This window comes from Boeremia exigua (assembly GCF_020726555.1).
Source record: "Boeremia exigua strain MPI-SDFR-AT-0100 chromosome Unknown C7974scaffold_4, whole genome shotgun sequence".
In the NCBI taxonomy this organism is placed as follows: domain Eukaryota; kingdom Fungi; phylum Ascomycota; class Dothideomycetes; order Pleosporales; family Didymellaceae; genus Boeremia; species Boeremia exigua.
The window spans coordinates 2,927,092-2,947,578 of NW_025763521.1; the positions used below are offsets into that span (position 1 = coordinate 2,927,092).

At 51.6% G+C, this 20,487-nt stretch overlaps 6 protein-coding genes across 6 annotated transcripts; 1 reads left to right on the forward strand and 5 right to left on the reverse strand.

The window, feature by feature from the left end:
* Window positions 1-568: 568 nt before the first annotated feature.
* On the reverse strand, window positions 569-2,521 carry C7974DRAFT_356922 (uncharacterized protein; the record flags this gene model as incomplete). Its single annotated transcript, XM_046139610.1, has 2 exons — window positions 569-1,779; window positions 1,824-2,521. 2 exons carry the CDS (start codon window positions 2,519-2,521, stop codon window positions 795-797), a joined length of 1,683 nt encoding a protein of 560 aa, XP_045999721.1. The 3' UTR covers window positions 569-794.
* Window positions 2,522-3,174: 653 nt separating this feature from the next.
* Window positions 3,175-4,750, reverse strand: C7974DRAFT_391701 (uncharacterized protein). The gene is made up of 2 exons (XM_046141607.1): window positions 4,362-4,750; window positions 3,175-4,309 (listed from the first exon to the last, which is right to left on the reverse strand). The coding sequence occupies exons 1-2, from the start codon at window positions 4,690-4,692 to the stop codon at window positions 3,342-3,344; spliced, it is 1,299 nt and encodes a 432-aa protein (XP_045999722.1). The 5' UTR covers window positions 4,693-4,750; the 3' UTR covers window positions 3,175-3,341.
* Window positions 4,751-6,625: 1,875 nt separating this feature from the next.
* C7974DRAFT_161739 (geranylgeranyl pyrophosphate synthetase) lies at window positions 6,626-8,044 on the reverse strand. Its single transcript, XM_046135958.1, has 2 exons — window positions 7,771-8,044; window positions 6,626-7,718 (listed from the first exon to the last, which is right to left on the reverse strand). The coding sequence occupies exons 1-2, from the start codon at window positions 7,922-7,924 to the stop codon at window positions 6,688-6,690; spliced, it is 1,185 nt and encodes a 394-aa protein (XP_045999723.1). The 5' UTR covers window positions 7,925-8,044; the 3' UTR covers window positions 6,626-6,687.
* A 3,034-nt stretch (window positions 8,045-11,078) lies between these two features.
* C7974DRAFT_333670 (major facilitator superfamily domain-containing protein) lies at window positions 11,079-12,678 on the forward strand. The gene is made up of 3 exons (XM_046139141.1): window positions 11,079-11,938; window positions 11,987-12,037; window positions 12,086-12,678. Exons 1-3 carry the CDS (start codon window positions 11,177-11,179, stop codon window positions 12,599-12,601), a joined length of 1,329 nt encoding a protein of 442 aa, XP_045999724.1. The 5' UTR covers window positions 11,079-11,176; the 3' UTR covers window positions 12,602-12,678.
* Window positions 12,679-13,605: 927 nt separating this feature from the next.
* Window positions 13,606-14,581, reverse strand: C7974DRAFT_433095 (PHB depolymerase family esterase; the record flags this gene model as incomplete). The annotated part of the gene is made up of 3 exons (XM_046144892.1): window positions 13,606-14,133; window positions 14,186-14,371; window positions 14,426-14,581. The coding sequence occupies 3 exons, from the start codon at window positions 14,579-14,581 to the stop codon at window positions 13,606-13,608; spliced, it is 870 nt and encodes a 289-aa protein (XP_045999725.1).
* Window positions 14,582-15,409: 828 nt separating this feature from the next.
* C7974DRAFT_471172 (putative alpha-L-rhamnosidase) lies at window positions 15,410-18,685 on the reverse strand (the record flags this gene model as incomplete). Its single annotated transcript, XM_046146491.1, has 2 exons — window positions 15,410-17,499; window positions 17,611-18,685. The coding sequence occupies 2 exons, from the start codon at window positions 18,683-18,685 to the stop codon at window positions 15,434-15,436; spliced, it is 3,141 nt and encodes a 1,046-aa protein (XP_045999726.1). The 3' UTR covers window positions 15,410-15,433.
* Window positions 18,686-20,487: the final 1,802 nt, after the last annotated feature.

Below are 20,487 nucleotides of genomic sequence, written 5' to 3' on the forward strand. Positions count from 1 at the left end.
TTCGTGCCGGGGATCCAAGGTTGGCGGCAACAAGGTTGATGGAGTTGGTCTGAGGGAAATGTAGCGAGCGTGTACAAACGTAGAAGCATGATAATTTAAGCGCGTATCCACGGGATTGGTAGGATTCTTCAGCTACACACGCGCACGGTCACGCCAAACGCACCTTCCAGATTTACTCAGAGCTAGACCTGTAGGGGGTTAGTGTATGGAACACGGGGATTAAAGCAGACTGTACGAATATGTGGGCGGGGACTGAGACTTGTGTTGGTGTGTGAGTTTTGTATTTGGAGAGATGTTGGTGGTTTAGAGCGTTGCAATGATTGCGGAATCGCTGTCGGTGTACCCTACATGTAATGAATAGACTGACGTGAAATTCTGTTCTTGAGCATTGTCTCTGTTGGAAACTATCCTACCCGTCTTGATGGGACTCTAGATTGGCAGTGTCACCGTGTTCAACCCTGCATGGCGTTAGCAAAGTCAAGATTTGGGATCATTTTCGAGGTAAGCCACCGCGTTGCCAAAAGTGCGATTTGTGTGGTCCTCGAGATGAGCTGTGTTGTGGTAGACTCGTCGTGAACTGCATGCATTACCAAAATAGGGACGCAAAGCCTGTTGTCTATCGAACAAGCTGGCATCTCAAGCGCGTACGTTGAGCAAAAAAACATGCTGTCGTGGCAGATGAGCGTTTCGAGGACGCAATCTTCAAGTAGCTAGGAATTGCCACAGATACGATAGATGCCCGCACATACAAAGGCGCTATGCAAGTGAGATTCCACACCGAGGTATTCGACACATCACACAGCCTCCCACTCCCCCTCCGCCAACCTCCTCCGCCCTAATAACTTCGGATCTGGGTGCGTCAACAGACACCTGCCCCATCCCCTCGGCACCCTCCCCATGCCAACCCCCCTCCTTTTCTGTCTCTCCCATCTCACCTGCCTCGCAACCTCCTCCCTCACCATCTTCCTCAACTTGAACCTCCCCAACTTCTCGATCCCCTCACCTATCACCGCCACGCTATCGGTAAGGTTGAAGAGGGTCTCCTCAATCTCCTCGCCCAACGTCTCAAACTCCTCCCTCCCCCGAGTTAATATCTGCTCGCCTTCCTCCCACATGTCACGCACCGCATCGCGCCTTAATAGCCCCATCTCCGCCATGTACTCGTCCATCTCCGTCTCAAACTCGCCCTGTTGTGCTACTCGAGCGTCTGCTGCTGCCATCTCGACCTCGTCCATCTTGTCGCTGACTTGTTGGGCGAAGTGCTGGAGTTGCTGCTCTTGGAGGAGCGCGAATTGGGCGGTGAGATGCGTGCGCAGGTGGGGCAGGAAGGAGCGCGCTAGCGGAGTGAGGGCGGGGAGGGGGGGGGAGCGGTTGCCGCGGGTTTCGTGGGTGGGGGACTGAGCAGGCGGGGAGGGATGGGCGAGGAGGGATTTCAAGGCGGTGGGGAGGTGGGATTGTACGGCGGAGTCGAGGCGGGTGGACACTGCGGCGGTGACGGTTGCAGCGTGCACAGGACCGGCGAGGTGGTCGGCAATGCGCTTGGCGACCGCGGCGTCGATGGCGGCTTCAGTTGCAGCTGCATGCTGAGCGTTTGCTTTGGCAAGGTGGGCGGCGAGGCGGTCGTCGACGAGGGCGCTGATATAGTCGGTGTGGTATTCAGTTCTCGCACGTGCGACGGCGGCGGCTTCTGTTGCTGGGCTGATCGGTATCGTCTTCGCCGACGAGTGCGAGCCGGTCGGCGACTGAGGCGTCCAGGACCGCGGCGGCAGGAGGGGTGAGCTGCTTCCTGCGAGATTCAGTCATGAGGAAGGCAAGAGGTAGACATGTTTGAGAACGTACCCTGCCTGGGGCGCTTGCGGGCGCGAGAACCTTCATACGCAGGCGGCGCTGCATCCACTTCATTGGCTCCATTCACTTCAAGAGGTGCAAATACCTGCCAGCTCGCTTTCCTCAGCCCTTGGTCAACGAGCAGGCCATCGACAGGGAAGCCAGCCAGGCCCTTGGCCGCCTTACTGAACGCTTTGAACGCGCTCAGGTGCTCCTTGTGCACAGATAGCTGGCCGAAGTCGAATATGACGTGGATCGTCGTGGCTTTGGCAAGGTCCATTAGCCGCTGGAAGGCAGGCTCACAGCCTGGCTTTGGGCTGACTACTGGCGTGCCCGCAGGACACCAAACCGGCGACGGGCGCATAATCGACATGTCGAGCGTCTTGAAGTCCGGTCGCGTCTTGCCCTTACCCTTGGCCGCCACTATCCCATCGAGCTGTGCCTGCGTCAAGGTTCCCTTCCCCGTCGACAGCTTGACACGGCCCGGCACCAAGTTATCGGCGTCATACTGCAGCGCAAATTGCAGTTCCGCATCGCCGTGAGCCGTCGGTATTCTAGCGACCAGCAGCAGCGTCGCGAGCTTCGTACCCTCACACCGGAAAACAAGGAAACACGGACATGGCGACACGCGCTGGGTGGGAGACAGATCAGACGCAGGATAGGCAAGCGCCTTGCAATTCAAGTTGAGATTCATACCAGCTACGCAATAACCACGCTTCTACTCACCTAATTCCCCTTGGCGTGACAGTCGCGACGCGCAAGGTAGACCCACCCACCCAGGCTTTGTTGGAGCAGCCCTGGCTCAGTGTACGTGCTGTTCACCACGACCACCACACACACCGGGTACGCGCACGCAGTATCCAGCCCTTAACCCACCCCGCGGACGGCAGCCGAGAGACGGAATCCACGCTCGGGGCGAGAGCCGTCTGCCTTTACCGCCAGGGGCCTTGTGAAGAATCGCAAGGATGGTGGGCGCAGGGGGAAACTCGATACGCGCAACGAGTGCGGAGGGGGCGGAGAGCGCGGAGAGGTGCGAAGGTGTGCGGGAGGTGGTGCGAGAGGTTGCGCAGAATGGTGGGAGGTAGACGTGGTGGTGATAGGGAAGTCGAAGAGGAGGGGAAGGTGGCTGGGAGCTAAGCGCGAACGCGCAGTCACGTGATGAAAACTGTTAGCGCGGCAGCGTCCGTGCACGTAACACGCGCGATAGGTTGCTATTACCTACCTAGGAAACGAAGGACAGCGACGAAGAGGATACAAGCGGAGATTCAGAGGACTGTACGTAGTGTTATTCCTCCCTAGCGCTTTGCGCTGTGAGCGAAAAACAAGTCAAGTGAGAGAAATATAGACCGAGGTCACGTGCTTGATGCACGTCATTGCCACCCGAGGTCGTGAAGGCCATTCGGTAGACAAACTTCAAGCAGACGAAATCAAGGTGGTAGAAGGGGATTCACGCGGGAGAGTTGTCACTTCGGTGCTGGCCTTTGAATTTGTACGATGCTATGTCGTAGCAATGACTATGGAACTTTCGTCTGCACAGCGACTTCGAGGTCCGGCGCAGCCACAAACGCAGACTCTGACGCATTGGGCCTCTGCACTCCCAAAAGTTCCCTCTGACTACAACTTCTCGACGGCGGCACACTCTCCTCTCGCCGATCTGCCGCGAGCCCAAACTGCGAACTCGCGTGCGTCGTAGAGCGCATCAAATCCTTCTCGGCCGCCGAAGACGTACTGAACGTCAGCCAGTGTAGTACAAGACAGTCCCAGAAGACATCGATCATGCAGAAGGTAAGACACATCATGCCCAGCTCTGCACCACCCGTGATGATGAACTGAATCATGTTTGCCACAACAGGGATCTCAGTCAGTACTGCGCCCAGAATGCTCTTCCACAACAGACTCCTGATATTCTTCTGTACGGCCGACTCGTCGTGGATCACTGGCTGGTTCTTCTTGCTGTCATGCGAGAGTGCTGCTGAAATGGAGCCCCCTCCACTCGTTTTGACGATGGGTCGTAGCAGGTAGATGAAGACGCCGGTGAGGAAGAAGTTGGTGACGAAGTTGATGACGGACCCGGGGATCGAGGCGGTGATACCGATGCCGAAGTGGCAGCGACCGTCTGAGTCGTACATGGTGGTGATGCGCTGGAAGAGACAGTTGATGGAGATAGCCGAGAATACCATCATCGCGGGGATGACACAAGCCAGGTATATCTTGTCCTTGCTGCGGCATACAAAGGGTGCTCGGACAATGTGGACGCGCTCGCAGAGGAAGAGATAGACGAAGCCTTTAGCCGTGATGTAGAACATCAGGCATACCCAAGTGCCAGCTGAACAGAGCTCATACGTGTAGAGCCCTTGTCCTGCGACTAGTGCTGCTGCTACGACAATGTAGCATATAACAACAATGTATGTACCCAGCAGAAACAACCCTGTAAGGTTTCGTCGCGAACGGATGGTTCGTTTCAGTCGATGTATCCGAGATCCTGCCCCCGAGTTAGTGTCGACCGTACGAGGTGGGTGTCCACCACAGCGTACCAAGAAGGAACGACAGTATTACGGTAAAGAGTAACGACAGCACAACGAAGATGGTCCGATCTGTCGCTGGTTCACCGGTCGTGATGTGTACGTTCTCATTTTCCCTCGCCTGAAGTTTCCCATCTCTTTGTAAAGCCGTGGCCTGCACAGCCGAACCCAATGTGACTAGAAGCCATGCACCCAAATGCATGCTCACAAATGCAGTTCTCGATGATCCAGAAAGACGCCCGATCCGGACGTTCAAGGGGACGTTGTTGCTCGAAAGTGGAGTGACAGGGGAGCCGCAGAGCGGCAGAGCGGGCCCTTCCTCAATTTTGGACATCAAGGCCATTGACGTCTCTTCTAGCTAGAGAAAGCAAAGTGCGAAACGCAAACACTGCCCCTAGAACGCCACCCGTTAGTGAGGGCAATCGAGTGGTACGACGCCGCTGCGCGGCTGCTGTGCAAGCCGTGCGATCCGCGAAAGGCTGAGCCACCGGACCAAGCTCCGTGTGGTCAATGTCGTGGCGAACCGATGTTGCCGCTACAAGATCGACAGGACTAACCGTTAGGAAGAGCACGCACTATTATCGCGGCTAAGGACGCTAACACTCCGCAGGGAGAGACGACTACTGTGTATGCCCTGATAGCAACATACTACTGACAGGTTGTCTAGGAGAATAACTAGCAGTCTTAAATTTTTACCAGTAGTTTTATATATCTGCGAGACATACTAGTACTAGGCAGGCTGCAGTCTCTTGACCTTAGTAGGCGGGCATAGCTTGGGAGAGCTAATCTATATGACTGTGTACAGTAGCCTGATCTGCGTGTTTTTCATTCGCAACTATGGCCTCCGGTGGTTCCATTCGCTTTTTGTTCCGAACATACTGCCTACTAACATCTTTGGTCGCCGCGCAGGGAGGTTGTCGCGGTGACACTTCGACTCACAACTTGAACAATTTGGTTGTTCCTTTCAAGGATCTCTGTGGGAAGGACATTTTAAAGGCTGTCGACTTCCTCGACCTTAGTAATGAGTCAATCGCTGCGTGATGAAGGCACCGCTGTGCTACGGCTTTAACTTAACGCTTTCCGAACGTCCGACTTCAGTTGCTGCCCGATGGGTGCAACCTTTTCAGAAAGCGATGGCGCAGCACAAACCTATACAGTGGAAGCAGTGATGCTAAGCTCATAGTTCCTGAACAGCTTATCAGGCGATTGCAAGAGTCTTGGTTTGCAGAGCTGCTGCAAGAAGATCGGCCAACTTGGTACAAGTACAGCCGCAGTGCAGTCCTCACCCGCGACTAACAAAGCTTCGTGAAAGCAGAGCATTGCAACTCCCGAAGTGTTCACTACAATTATCCCCACGACCAAAGACAGTGGGGAGGCAGCTACAATTATTCTGACAGTAGTCAGAACCGCAACGACTGCTACAACAAACTCGTCTTCGAACCAGACTGGGCGTTCAACAGGCGCAAAGGCAGGTATCGGGAGCGCAGTCGTGCCATACTGTTGGTGGTTATATTGTCGGTTTATGCGCGCATAGGCCGCGACAGCGCAAGAAGACCTTGAACGAGCCTCTGAGCTCTGATAGGGAATGTGAGGATGCCCAAAGACGGTCGAAACCGACAGGGCGTTGCCGAATCGCAGGCTCAGCATAACGGTCTGTTTAGCTCACCGGAGCTTGCTGCATATGTTCCACCGCAGACAAAATGTTTTTCAGCCCAACAAGATCCGATACTCGTAATCGATAGGTCTACTCGATATGAGAGATGAGTAAGTACTCAACACTGGAAGAATCAGGATCTCGACCACTCAGGTCAGGAGTAGACTCTTAGCGGGACATTCAAGACCTTTGATCATATGCCTTTCCTTTATACAGGCAAGTAGTCAATCGTGTCTTTCCGTATGCCGCTGCAGCTGTTATACTTCCCTTCCCTGCACTCTGACTGCCTTGCCCCTTCTGCGGAACTTGGTATGCTTCATGGCCTTGGCAAAATTGTTGGTAGTGCGGTTAATTGTTCAAACGGCGCTGAATGATGCACAGGTTCACGACTTGGCAAGAATAAGTACTCGACACAGGTCATGAGTGTTCAGAGCTGTTATGTTCACTGAATTCAACAACTTCCAAGCGTGCGTGTATCTTTGGCGTCTGAGAAGTGTAGTTCTGCTTCGAATATATGTCAAATCGACAGGCACCAAACGTCCAAGGGCCTTCCCTGCGTAAGTTTCTTACTCATTCGAGTAATCAAGGAGATTGAATTCTGCTGGAACTCCTGATGGAAGAAGTTCGCCCGACATCCCGGCCGAGAATCCTCAATAGCTATAATCCTTGCGAACCTGCCAAAAATCATGTGCTTGTATTGGATTGCTTTGTGCTACGTTTTGCGTTTTTGCGTTTTACTCCCAACTCCCAGTACTGTCTGGCTATATCCAATGGCAAGACATGGGATCTTTGCTTCTCGCTGAAGATCTCTAGAGGCGCTCCTTTTTTCCGGCACACTAAGATTGCAGTTCGGTGCTCCATGGATCCAACGGTTTGCTTCAAACCCTGCAGTAAGTTGACAAGTTTCCGCAGAGTACTCTGATGGGTTCTCTCCCAAGCCTCGAATCTCTCCCCAACCTGATCGCAGCTGATTGAGTGGACGGTGCCTTCCACATGCTTGCCAGTGATGAGGTAAGGAGTTCGACCGAACCATAGCTGTGGTACAGCTTGGCTGATCTTTACAGTCTTGTGCGCCTTCAGCTCTGCCAACGATGATGGCGCAATAGTATGCCCCCTGAGAATCACTTTGGTGTGCCCCAAAGCCCTTCTTTCCGATTCGACAGTAACGATTCCGAGACTGGCAAGCGATGTGACAATGTCCTCCACATTGTCCGCAGTGACCGGTGCGGGATGATGAGATTCGCTGTCTTCATAGCACGCGTCGACCTCAAAACGAACAATGCAGTCGAGACTGCCAAGCTTGTAGCGTATGACTCTATGGTGGCTGCTGGAATGATCCAATCCAGCCTGAGGTTCAGTGAAAGCAGTTTCAAAATTATGCCCATAACCCGAGTTGGCAGCCCCGTGTATCATAGACCGGGCATTTCGCTCTCGACGGCTCATGAACAGTGTATTGTTGATCATGTGAAGGTCAATTCGAAACGGATCTTGGCGTCTGCCTGCTGAGAAGTTCAGCAGCTTGCGTAGACTGTTCCGATTGACTACGACATCTATGTCGTTTAATTCCAGACTTTGATTCATGATAGACAGAGCTCGAAATGCAGGCTCAAAAGGAAACTTTGGGACCCGGAAAGCGTTTAGGTCGATGTATTGGTGGCCCGTGTCTTGGGCTAGAGTAACAGGGAGATCATTGGGCCTCCAGCGGGGAGGGCCACCTACATGGCATATCAGCCATCGATAAGACCGGAAGTTCGTGACAACACCCACCTGGTACCAGTATAGCACTGCCATCCTTCAACCAATTGTAAGTGCAGAGCGTGTCAAATCCGAGTTTCGACGAAACCTCGACTTCATCTTCCCGGAGTGTGTCAGCCGACATGGTGCTGATCAGCGCATTTGTGTTCTTCATCACCCAACTCATGTTTGACTATCTGCAAATCCCGAAGATCCTAATCGGAGATGTCGAAAGAAGGCTGGAGGACTGACGATTCGTTGCGGGCTTCCAGGTCGGGCTTGCAACTGAAACGCGCAGAATACTGTTTTTCGTGAGAAAACTGGCTGCAGCTGTTCAACTTATCATTGCTGGTGACGAAGTGTTTGCGGCTCAAAACGGACGAAGTGGCACTGGTGGGTTCCCAGTTGGCAGATTTCCCTGCAGTTTGTTACAGACATGTGGTCTTCGGCAGCCACGTGGCGTGGGACTGGTCGACTGCACTGCGGGGTAGGCGTGTCGCTGCTGCGTTGTGTAGCGCAGTGACAATAGAGAATTGCAGTGCCTTAAGGTCGGGAAGGCGCTGGTGATGTTGCGGTGTATGCAGAGCTGTGACTCGTGACTGTGGGTCCCCGCGCGGGATTCGATGGGTGTTGTGAATCCCCGTTATCGTTGGGTCGGGCGCTGTCGCGCGCCGCCCCGGCGGCTTCCCGCGGTCTGACAGGGACAGAGAAGACTGCAGCCTTCGGTGCTATCGACCCCTTCCACAGAACACGTACACGAGCAAGACACATTCGATCGCGCTCGAAAGCGCGTCGTGCAGTCGTCGCGCAGGCGCAGGTGGTGGCTTTCATTAAGGCACAACCAACTGCGCCACGTTTCATCAAAACAACAGCAAGCCCGGCTGGCACAATCGGTAGCGCGTGAGACTCTTAATCTCAAGGTTTACGTCGGGCTTTCCTTTCTCTTGAAACCGTGTCTACTGGGTTTTAGATCGACAAGGAATTGACGGTTGAAATTTATGCCAGTGAAAGGCTGTGCTGCACCAGTAGCAGGTGTATCGCACCTAGTTAGCGGCGATGCACAAGTCGTGCACTACATCTTCCCCGACGTCGAACTTTCTTTTTGGGTGGTTGTCACTTGGTCTTGCAGCAAGAGGGTGGTGCCGATAGGGAGATGGAGAGGGCAACCCAACTACGATCCCTCTCACTTGTCGTTCGTTGGGTACAATACCCAGCAACAAGCCGCAGCAGTACAAGTTCAGCCTACATCTGATTGCAGCCGCTGGATTAGTGAGAGCGTTAAAGTAGTAGGAAAACGCAACACAAACGATTGTACATACCTGAGTCACAGTCGCTGATTACAATGCAGTCCCTTCAATATCTTCGGAAGTGGCGAGCCGGCGTCACAAGACACCTAATTATGATTTATCATGCTCGTCATGGCCAACAAGCAGGAAGCCGCAATAACGTGCCCGTATAGACTGCACACTCAGTCAACATATGTGTAAGGCAGACTTCACAGGCACAAAAGAAGCAATCTGATAGCAAAAGAGATAGGTAGCTGTGGAAAGCTAGAAGACTTAAGCAACTGATCAGGGTCAAGAATGAGTGATCAATTTCATCTATCGTTGTATGTACTGAGTAGACTTGTACTTATACCAAATCTGATTGTGTGTGCTAAACCTATTGTGCAGTAATCCCGCGCGTACGTCCGATTGGCCTGTCTCTGTTGGTGAGATCCTTCATGCTGAACATGCTCTGATCGACTCGAACAGTGACCCAACTCATCCTTTCAACAGTAGCTAAACTAACAAAATAGCAGACTCGAAGCCAAGGTAGGGCTGGAGGCAGCTCGATATATATACAAGTGAGAGAGAAGCAAAGGGAAGGCCTGCTCGAGCAAACCGAAACCAAACAACAAGCCAATTCTCCATCACCAACAACTGAGCTTGTGGATCGAGCCAGGCCACAACCTACTAGTCCCTGACAATATGCCTTCAACGCATCGTCCCGAGGAGGGAGCGACATCTTGCTCAAATTCCTCAAAGCATTACTTCTAGTGGTCCCAATGAGCGATAGTGAAGGTAGTAGTATCTGCAGACCTGTAACCACGAGCTGAGGGTAAACGAATTGCAAAACCACCGTATCGAAGCCTAGCGTCCAGAACTGGAACCCGGTTGGCGATAACCTCATCTTCTATCTCAGACGCGGTTATCCTTTCGCAAACGAGCCTGGGGTACATACGACGAGTGTTTCCGTGTAGACGCCGAAAATTGCCCATCTTCTGCGAACCTCGCTCTCCCTCCTGCAGTCATCTCCGAAGATAACCAAGCACGTTGGAGGTGGTACACCAAAAGCGGAAGGCTGGTCCAAATACGCTGCTTTGTGCTCGTAATGGCTGGCTCCTTCGCTGCTTGCCCTAGTCCGACACATCGGCCTCTAATTTCGCATGAGGAGCTCCTGGCTTGTAAGCTGGTCGACTGTAGGTTCCGCTACTACGATCGACTGTATTGGTGTGTACCATATATCATGCAACTCAATTTCAAACACGTTAATGTTGTGATTCGGTTTGTGTAGCGTTTTGTCATGTTGTGCATTGAAATACGCTTCGCTGTACTTTGCCTATGTATATGGGTTTTGATCGATGTCGTCGTTGATTTGCTTAGCTGCTCGCTATATTTAACTATCCGCTCGGCGGGAGACGATAGTGAGGCTATCACGGGCTCGGGGTGTTGAGATCTGGCTGCGGCATCTGACGGGAAAGTCGATCGCGCGAAGCTTAACATCAACAATGAGCACAGATCTCCAAACCCATGAATTGGATCTGAAACAACTGGTGTGTGTAAAAAATTTGCTATGCTAGTGGCAAGCATTGTTAGAAGAGTCGTTGTGTCCTGCCAGTTGGCACAAGTGAAACTGCCTCTCTGGACATATGTACTTCATAAGGAACGAGCTACGCTAAATCCACTAGTCCTGGAGGAGCGGCACCACACCCCACACCGGAAATCGAGGGTTCACTGCCTCGCGCCGCGTGGAGTTCTTACCCCCTAAACAGATAGCAACCACTGACTGCACATGCGACGAATCGAAGCTGGCTCTGTTGGGCCTGTGTGTGCTTTACATGAGCCCCCGGAGTGTTCCTGGTGAGATTGGAGGGTTGATTGGGAATCGAGATATTATAGTGGTACAAGCTAGAGTTTGCCGTCTGTACGCGTGCCCCAAGCACTTTGTCAGAGCTACAGAGCGTGCCGTCTTCAACGTGCTCGCTCGGCCCGTCGGCAATGATGGATCGCCACCGACCATTTCCAATTACGTCATAGTGTTCGGAAAAGGAGCTTGCGAACTCTCAGACGCACAAATTCGCAAAGCTAATGACTCAAGTAAAATACGGATCTGGGGAAGTAAAAATCTGGGGGCCGCGTTCTCCTGCATTCAAACATCATTCGAGGTCTGCGACGAAATGGCCGCCATTGGACCAGACCCACCGACCGAGGACTTCAGCCACATAGAAGAGGAAGACATTGCGCCGACCAAGCAGGAAGTATCCTCGGCGTCTTATGTGACAAGGATCGCGTCCATCGAGCCGCCTCCCAATGGCGGATGGGTAGCATGGTCGCAAGTGCTAGGCGGGCACATCATCACGTTCTTTACTTGGGGTTTTATCACTTCCTTTGGCATGTTTCAAGCGCACTATACCTCCATTGGTCTCTCAACACCATCCAACATCTCATGGATTGGCGCACTTACTGTTTTCTTCCTGCTCTCAATCCCTCTCTGGTCAGGTGCAGCGTCAGACACGGGACATTTCAAGCTTGTGCTACGTATAGGTATTGGACTGTGGCTTATTGGTATCTTTATGACAAGCATTTGCAAAGAGTACTGGCAATTTGTGCTTGCCCAAGGGGTTTGCATTGGGGTAGCAAACGGATGCATGTTTGTTCCTATGGTCTCTGTTATCTCAACATATTTTGATGCAACCAAACGGAGTTTTGCAATTGGCATTACGTTATGCGGCTCAGGAACAGGAGGTCTAGTTATCCCAATCATGCTCAACAGGCTGATTGACCGTATTGGTTTTGGCTGGGCGTTGAGGGTATTAGGATTCATGGCTCTGGTCATGCTGTTGGTTGCGGAACGGCTGCTCAAGAAACGTCTCCCACCAAAGAGCTCAGTCAAAATGCTCGAATTGAGCGAGTTGAAGGATGCAGTCTTCGATCTTTTTGTAAGTAACACCGGTCAAGATTCCATGACACCATGCTGATTTGCCAAGATTCTCGGCTCGGTATTCTGCTTTGCAGGTCTCTGGTTCGCTTTTTTTTACGTGAGTATTATCCAGTTTGTCTTCTATTTCACCACTGATCTTGTCCAGATTAATGCCTACGCTCGGAGAACCCTAGGTCTGACGCTGGAAGAATCAATACCGCTCTTGTTGGTGCTAAATGGCGTTGGTATACCAGGGCGTTTACTGCCAGCTTATATCGCAGATCACTATTGCCGACCACTGACTATCAGCTTAGTCGTCAGTTTTGTGACTGCACTTCTACTTTACTGCTGGATTGCGATTGAGTCGACGGCTGGCATGTATGCCTTCGCAACGCTATATGGATTGTTTGCTGCGGGCTTGCAAGCCATGTTCCCTGCAACACTAGCTGACCTAACCTTGGACACTAAGAAGGTTGGAACAAGAATGGGTATGGGATTCGCGTTGTCCAGTTTTGGTTGTCTCATTGGAGGCCCTGGTGGAGGAGCATTGGTCGAGGCTGGCAGTGGGTCGTTTCTGTATGGACAAGTGCTTGCTGGCTCATGCGGTGTATTAGGATTTGCGTGTTTTCTGGCTGCGGCACTGATACACAAGAAGCAAGCAAAGCATCTGGAAGACGTATAAGTCAGTTTTACAATAGTTTGTCTGATCCACACCCTTGGTGGAAGATGATCATCAGCCCAATCACTTGTTTCCTGATGACATCGTGACCCATCAATCAAAATGTGTCTTGGATATGAAGTCCCCAAATCTTGAACGCCTGTGGTCTAGTAGGTTCGTGTGATGCTTCTGTCACTGTATTGACTGTATAGCTCCCCGAAGTACGTTTCTTGGAGCGCGGTCAACTCCATGGACATTATTTCCAGATTACTGCTGCTCAACCAAATGAACCTGGTACTTGCTGACCGTTCGTACATCTCGACGTCTTCAAGAAACCTTCGACTCACGGCTAATCTGCTCAAGTGCTTGTCGTGAAGGTAACGCGATGTACGCGCTGAACAGGTGACTGCATACTTTTGATTAGACAGGAGATTGTTTATTGTTCTACTGCAAAGACCGACAGTCAGATGAGGAATTCTCTCCTATTATTCCGGATATTCTCTTCCATATTACATCGTGGCCTCACAGTAGCTTTCAGAGCGTCCACCAATGTCTCTTCGGAACATTCATCGATGAATGTCATCCAACAAATCCCCTTTTCTGTATCGCCATGTGCTGAGCGTGCAACGCATTCGGCAAAATCACGTCTCAGAGGTGAGACGGAAGGTGCATCCCTGTAGACGATGCTTGAACTTTCTAGCCCTATGTTCCGTGTTGATCTTTCCCTAGCTACGGTCACGGCCTTCGTCACCGTATCCTTGTGATCAGTATCGAGGATTTTCTCCGCAAAAAGTAAACTTCTGCAATCAGCACGAACACCTTTCTAGCTTGTTTAGCTGTTTTCTCTTATGCTTATGATCCGCGTCGTATAGCTTCAACGACATGATCCCGGTATAGAGCCACTCAACATGATCGCTTACGGTGTCCACAGTATCATTGGAAAGCTTAGCTCCACATAGCCTATACTATCTAAAAAAGCATAGTGTTCCTAACGATGAGGGTACTAGGAACTGAAATATTGTCTGAACTTAGAGTTTAAAGAAGCTAATAGCTTGTGCAGGGTGGACTGGAACAACATGCCCTACGCCTTTCGCGCTATAGCCCACCAACTTGGTTCCATCACCATAGTTAATCCGAGTGTATGCAGTCTCTGGGTTATTCGTTGTGTTGGAGCCGAAGCTAGCCCCATGAATGTTACTCCACTGCTTCAAATCCTCAATGAAGTTCTGGTAAACCACAATGTTATCGCTCGTTCCGTGCCAGATCTGCATCCTTGGCCATGGACCGCTATATCCTGGATTGTAAGAACGCACGATGTCGCCCCATTGATTTGGTGTCTTTGTAACGCGACCCAAGGCGCAGGGATCGTACGGGTTGGGGGGTGTCCCGTCAGGAACTGCCGTACAGCCGGCTGCAACCCCAGAGTATACTGATGCGGCGGCGAAGACATCGGGATACACTGCCGCCAGTACGTTGCCCATCATAGCTCCTGAGGATGTGCCGACAATGTAGACTTTAGTTGCATCGGCTGAGTAAGTGTTTACAACATACTTCACCTGTGGAGAATTAGCCCTTGCGTGCACGCACAAGGGTCCGCAATCGACTTGCCATCTGCACGATACTTTGAGGATCGCCACCCCCATCTCGGGTCAAACTCTTTTTGGTACCAGCATCCCAGCAAAGTAAGTCATGGGTAGACGACGGATAGATCAGGATAACATTCTTCTGTTTCGCGAGTGTCGGCAGAGCGTTGTCCCTGTAATATGACTGTGCCGAGCCGTGACAGCCGTGCAACTGATTGGAGTCATCAGCACCGTCGTTAATTCTTGTTCTGATTGCTCAGCTTACTGCAACTATGATTGGGGCTTTAGATACCACGTTCGCGGGTACATCCACAAACATCTGTATGCCAGCAGGATTGGTGCCGAAATTTGACACCTGGGTGAGAGCGCCATTGACGCGCGCAAGGAAGATTGAAACCAGCAATGTATTGAGCACAAACATGGTGGCAAAACTAGAACAGAGCTAAATGATCTGTACTTTACACAGCAGACTGAACCCCGATGTTTAAATGCTTTTTACAGCACGTAACAAGTTTACACATGCAACGAGACTTGTGTTGCTTGCATCAGGTCCAGACCACCGTGTAGGCATCCTTTCTAATTGCATTGACTATAATGGCTGTCACATGCTTAATAAACTGCTGGAAAAGGCAACAACTCAATCGATATATATTGTTTTCACAGTCACCTTCTACATATAGTCTCCTCCTTGTTCCATGTAAAATACACAGGTAGAAGATGTGAATAATAACGCATGGAGCTAAATTGAATGACGGGAGGCTAGCTGGACATAGCTCTGATAGCCTATCCTACGTCACGGCTCCTTCTTGGGACCGTGCACACAGACAAGTCGAAGAAATGAAGTCCAAGAGGGCTCGTTGTTGATAGTCAACACCGTCATCAAATATCCCGGCTCATCCTCGGGCCAAGTGCATTTGGAAGGTGGATCGCCTGATCTCCCACCCAATCCGTCTTTGATGAGACTTCGTGGCGCCGAAGATGATCGGGTTAACGCACTCCGAACACAACTGCCGACAGTGCAGTGTTCGGATTCCCATGTCTGAAATGTATCGCAATTGCAGCATCCTTCTAAAGGATTGTCTGCCCGGAGTCGAGTCAAATTTTGAAAACTGGGAGTCTGGTTTGCCACAGCTGTCATGCGTAACAAGGGCGACTTAACCTAATCACACGCAACACAAGGCGAGGGAGCGAGAAGTTTATGCAGCGTCATGGTATGGATTGTAAGTGTAAGAGAAAGCTAACATAGATACGGGATAGTGCCTCCTGAAAGCTATCAGACCAGGTGTGAAGTGTCAGCGGGACGCATAAGGGTGCTAAAAACGTGCGTGCCGGACGGAACACTATATACTGCGGACACGTTCTCGGTTTCGGTATCGGTTTCGACAAATCGGGCACGGTGCGAAGCCTTGACATTAGTGCCCGCAGGCAAGCGTACCTCGGCCATAGTGTTAGCTGGGACTGTCACTTTCAACGTGAATACACCTTCGGCGGTTCTGTTCCATTGGCTTCGGGCCTCTCCCCAAACAGTCTGATAAGTTCCTGCAGCGCTCTCGAGGTCGCCAACGGGTCTTGGATGAATCACGAGACGGTCCTCCCAGATATCCGTGATGGTGCTCATGGATGTTGGTCGAATGCCAGCGACACTGGCATGGAGCCACTCGTCGATCTGAGCGAGGATCATGTGGTTTTTAGAATCATTCCGGTCCCATCGCTCGCCCATAGTGGTAAAACCTTGCGGATTGGCCACAGTTGAAGCCATGAAATAACCATAGCTTGGTTGATCATTCTGCTGTACAGCCTGCCAGAGCACATCATCTCGGCCTCCAACAGAGAGTGCTCGTACTATAGGTCCCATACCAATGGTGCCGCCACTCAGGTGTGGGCCCTGTCCATCCTTTGAAGGATATTGGTACGTGAGATCGACCAGCGCGTTCAAAACTTGTTCCCGGTTTGCTTCTGGTACAAGCCCGGCGTCCAGTGCGAGCGCCTGCGCCGCTTGCGTGGCGTTGACGGTAGAATTATTACCGAGATTAGTGTAGCGTCCAGTAGCGTTGTTGTAGAAGGCTGCATTGAATGCATTACGAATTTCCGAGGCTAGACCGCTGTAGTGGGCCGAATCACTGACGTGTCCGGTAAGATTTGCCATACGTGCCATTGCGGTGATGGTTAGGTAGTAACCCCAGGTACCGGTAATCCGACTAGATGTCCTTGCATCATCTTCGACCCAATCGGCTAGTGCAGCATCGACGATGTGGTCTTGCACCTTTTCGCGCTGTAGATACTTGACAAAGTTGATCATCTGGTCATAGTAGGTGGTCATAACCGTCGTGTCCCCGTACAGATCGTACAGAAAGGATGGCACGAGAACAATGCTATTACCCCAGTTGATCTCGTCTCCGAATCGACCGCTATAACCCCAATCATACACAGGCGCTTTCAAAGCAACGTTTCCGGCCATGGACGTATTTGCAATCGACTGTGCCTCAACCAAATGTCGCATGTTGGTACGTAGGAAAGCGTCGATGTGGACGTTGCGATATATGGCGCCCATAGGCATCGTGTAATCAGCTGGGTAAGAGAGCTTCTCACGCCCCGGGCAATCCGTGAATACGGAGATGACGTTACTCAAGAACGAATATCTTGACATGCTGTGAATCCGATTTAGACGAGCATCTGAAGAAGTGAAGGTCCCAGCCACAGGAACGGCTGCTTGTACGCGAGCGCCAGTTATCATGTCGATGCTTGGACGGAAACCATCTGGTAAGCCAGTCACTTGAATCCACTGCATGGCAAAATAGTTAAAGTCAGGATGCCAAGTCTCGCCAGCAGCACGGCCTGCAGTTGTGTACGTATTGAAGACGTCCGTGCCACGACTACCAACGCCAATCGACTGCTGATTAACGGTGCCATTGGCGTTGAGGGATTCGGCAGGTGTCATTTTGATGACCGTACCCGCCGGTATTTGTGGGAGCTTGAGAATGGGCCAGCCGGCAATGTTTTGGCCAAGGTCGAAAACCCAGGTCCCATTGGCAGGGTTGGTGAGTGAGACCGGTCTGAAGTACTCAACGACCTTAACCGGTTCGGCCGCTCTGGCCACAAGTTTGGTTGCCAGATTGGGTGGGGGTGCGATACCAGCCGCAATCCAATCAGACGAGTTCAGTCGAGTGCCGGATCGATCCCAGTCCTGGTCTTCACGACGAGCATCGAAATCGGAACCCGAATACCATGCGTCAGTAATCAAAGGGCCAAGCTTGGTACGCCACGAGCGATCAGTGACAATGGTATCGATACTGTTGTCTTCATATTTTATCTCAAGGCGTCCGATCAGACGTGGGGTAACTGATCTGTTAGCATAGATTTCGAGCGACGAGATCAGGAGAGAATAATATTAGTCCCCTGATCGAGAACTAATAACGATTTGCAGGCTTAGAAATGAGACAAAAGACGTACCTGCAGCACCAGCAGACGGATCACTAGCCGCAATATTATTTCCGGAACCGGTCACCTTTACTCCAGCAGAATGGGACAGCTGCAAGCCGGGAGTAAAGTTGATTGTGGTTTGATTTTGGTCGATAGCAGTTATCACACGTGACTCCAGTCTGTCACCACCACTGCCAGTATCAATGTTGATGCTGCCTTGTAGGTGGTATCCACTGACATTAGTCAATCGCACGCTCGTATCGCCAATTGCTGTTCCTTCAACAAGGGTTCCGTTGCCCTTCAACTGGCTTTGCCACCAGGCGTAAGGTGCAGTGCGGCCCACGCCAGGGCTCCTTACGCTCCGACGAACATAGGCAGGTCCATTGCCCAGTTTCACCCCGACAGTGTTTATACCAGGCTTTAGCACTCGTCTGACATCGTACGTACGGTACTCGCTGGACAGTTGGTAGTTGGAGTAGCCCGGGGCGAGAACCTCGTCAGTGATGGTCTCGCCATTCACGGTAGCGTAATGCATTCCAACTCCGGATAAGTACAAACGGGCGCCCAGGATAGTTTTATTTTCGGCAAGTTCGAATTGACGGATGAATAAAGGGAGGGGTTGGTTTTCCGTACGGTCAGGGTAATCGATCCATTTAGCCTCATGCCAGTCAGACTTGTGCAGCAGGCCGACAGACCAGGACGCAATCTCTGACCAAGCCGAGCGTTGTCCATACGCATCCCAAACTCTCACGCGCCAGACCAGCGTATCACGAGACGCGAGTTTGCCCTCAAAGCGAACGGATTGAGATCCACCTTGACGTGTATCGCTTCGCCAACACAGATGTCCTGTCTCCAGATCACGAGCAGATGCAGCCACCTGCACTTCAAAAGCAGTTTGCCGATCACCAGGGCAGGTCATCTCGGCGCAGTCCTTTGTCTGAATCAACCGCCACGCGAGAGTCGGATGAAGGTCTTCGAGATCCAGAATTTGGTCATAACGTCCATTGACACTCAAGTCAATCACTTTGATGGAGGAATTTTGAGCTACCACGAGAGCCGTAAGCACCGCGAGCACGGAAGTGGTGAATGTCCATTGGAACCTCATTTTCAAGGATGGGGTAAGTGTTGTACCTTTGGATAGAATCCAGACCTTTGTCACGCTTAGGTCTTATACAAGATATGGTAGCAGGAAGAAGCGGACAATGATTGCCCGAGGTTCTTGGCGGTGTACCTAACAATCTCTAAGATCTGCCTTAGTATTTGAGAATGCGGGGTAAAGCGAGAAGCTAGAAGCTTTGCTGTGTCGCTAGCACGACTTGCCGGGCACCGCACAACGCCGCGATCGTCATTTCCAGACAGGCTCCAGCACACAGCGCACTAATCAGCATCGGGTTAGCATTGCAATAGCGCTCCTTCCCCACAATCCGATCGTGGGCAGAGATGGCGACATGTGAAATAAGCCAGGGCCTCAGAGGTCTCCACATCACGTTGGCAGATCTGTTTCCCATGGTGATTATATTCGTCCATGAATGTGCTTACGGGCTGCTTCCCCTGATCCAGAAGATGGAGAGACTTTAACGCTCAGTCCTGGATGTTGCACCACTTATAATGACACCCGAACATCACTTAAAGATAGCGAACCCTTCGTTCAGTGCAATTGCTTTTTAACAATCCCATGACTCATGTGCCTGTCGCTGCAGGAAACGACAGTGGCCCAACTACCGACATCGTGCCGTTCTCCTGCATCCAGTCCAAAGAATAGGCCTGCGCCTCCCTTCGCCATCCTTTGTCCTACAAAGGCGACATTCAGCTCTCAAGGTGGTGATTCTAAGCAAAGTCGCAGGCGCCCGCCAAGTTCTGCCTTCGTACTGCGTCGATCACGCCAACAGTCCTTTCAGGGGACGTACCACAAAGTGAAAGTCGAGAAGTACATCGCCGCTGGCAAGACTTCGTTCGTTGTTAAATCGTGATACGATGTGTAGGTTGGTGAGCAAACCGAGCTTCGGACTAACCATACCGTGCGGCATGGACAATGGCAACAGCAAAATGCACTTTCACAGTTTACGATGCATCTATGCTCTCCAGTCAACGGGGTTGCATTCAAGACAGTAGGGTTTGCACATGTGCTATATCCCAGGTAAAGCTGACTGTATAATGAATCATAAAAGCCCCCAGGGCATTGCGATGGGACTACCGGTTTGACTCACGACAATGGTGTTAGGATTCGCGCTTGCAACTGCGGCGATGAGCCCATCTGAACGGGCCGGGAGATGCACGGACACCATATCACTACATGTAGTCTCGCTCTCTGACTCATGGTCCCTGCCGACGACGACGATAACAATGTCGCTGTTCCTCGCCAGCTCGACAGACTCGTTGATCATGCGGTTTTCATCGCGGGGGTTCTCGAAGAAGCCGATGCGCCCGCCATCTTCAACTTCCTCGCGCTCGAGCTCTGCAAAGTAGTCAATTTTGTAGGGCTTAGGTTCGCGGCTGACCAACTCAAGTACTAGCTCGTACTCGCGACTAGATTTCATGTATAGGTCAACACGTTGTTTAGGCGAGCCGTAGCCCTTGAACAGCGGAGACTTGGGCGACCACCAGTGGCGTTCAATGTTAAGGATAGTCTTTCCATCTAGACGGAGCTTACCAGGTCCACAGGAAGAGACTAATGATTGGTGAACACCGCTCGTATTGGGCGTGATAAGTGTCTTGCCGCGGTATGAGTAGCGCTCCCTGTGGTTCGCTCCGGTGGCAAGCCGTCATAGCACAACTCCGAGAATCACGTTAAGACTGATGCTCTTCTCCGCGAATCAACGAGCGTTGTGAAGCTGCGCCTCAAGATCGAACCAACGATGTTCAGTGGCGAATAACGTGACTCTCGGACTTGTGGTCTCCATGAGTAGT

Excerpts from the sequence above, each read along its gene's own strand:
- C7974DRAFT_161739 (XM_046135958.1), bottom strand. The coding sequence starts at position 7,924 with ATGAGTTGGGTGATGAAGAACACAAATGCGCTGATCAGCACCATGTCG. Across the intron at positions 7,719-7,770 it reads CAGTGCTATACTGGTACCAG|GTGGCCCTCCCCGCTGGAGG; the intron begins GTGGGTGTTGTC and ends TATGCCATGTAG.
- C7974DRAFT_391701 (XM_046141607.1), bottom strand. The coding sequence starts at position 4,692 with ATGGCCTTGATGTCCAAAATTGAGGAAGGGCCCGCTCTGCCGCTCTGC. Across the intron at positions 4,310-4,361 it reads AATACTGTCGTTCCTTCTTG|GATCTCGGATACATCGACTG; the intron begins GTACGCTGTGGT and ends ACTCGGGGGCAG.
- C7974DRAFT_333670 (XM_046139141.1), top strand. The coding sequence starts at position 11,177 with ATGGCCGCCATTGGACCAGACCCACCGACCGAGGACTTCAGCCACATA. Across the intron at positions 11,939-11,986 it reads ATGCAGTCTTCGATCTTTTT|ATTCTCGGCTCGGTATTCTG; the intron begins GTAAGTAACACC and ends TGATTTGCCAAG. Across the intron at positions 12,038-12,085 it reads TCTGGTTCGCTTTTTTTTAC|ATTAATGCCTACGCTCGGAG; the intron begins GTGAGTATTATC and ends GATCTTGTCCAG.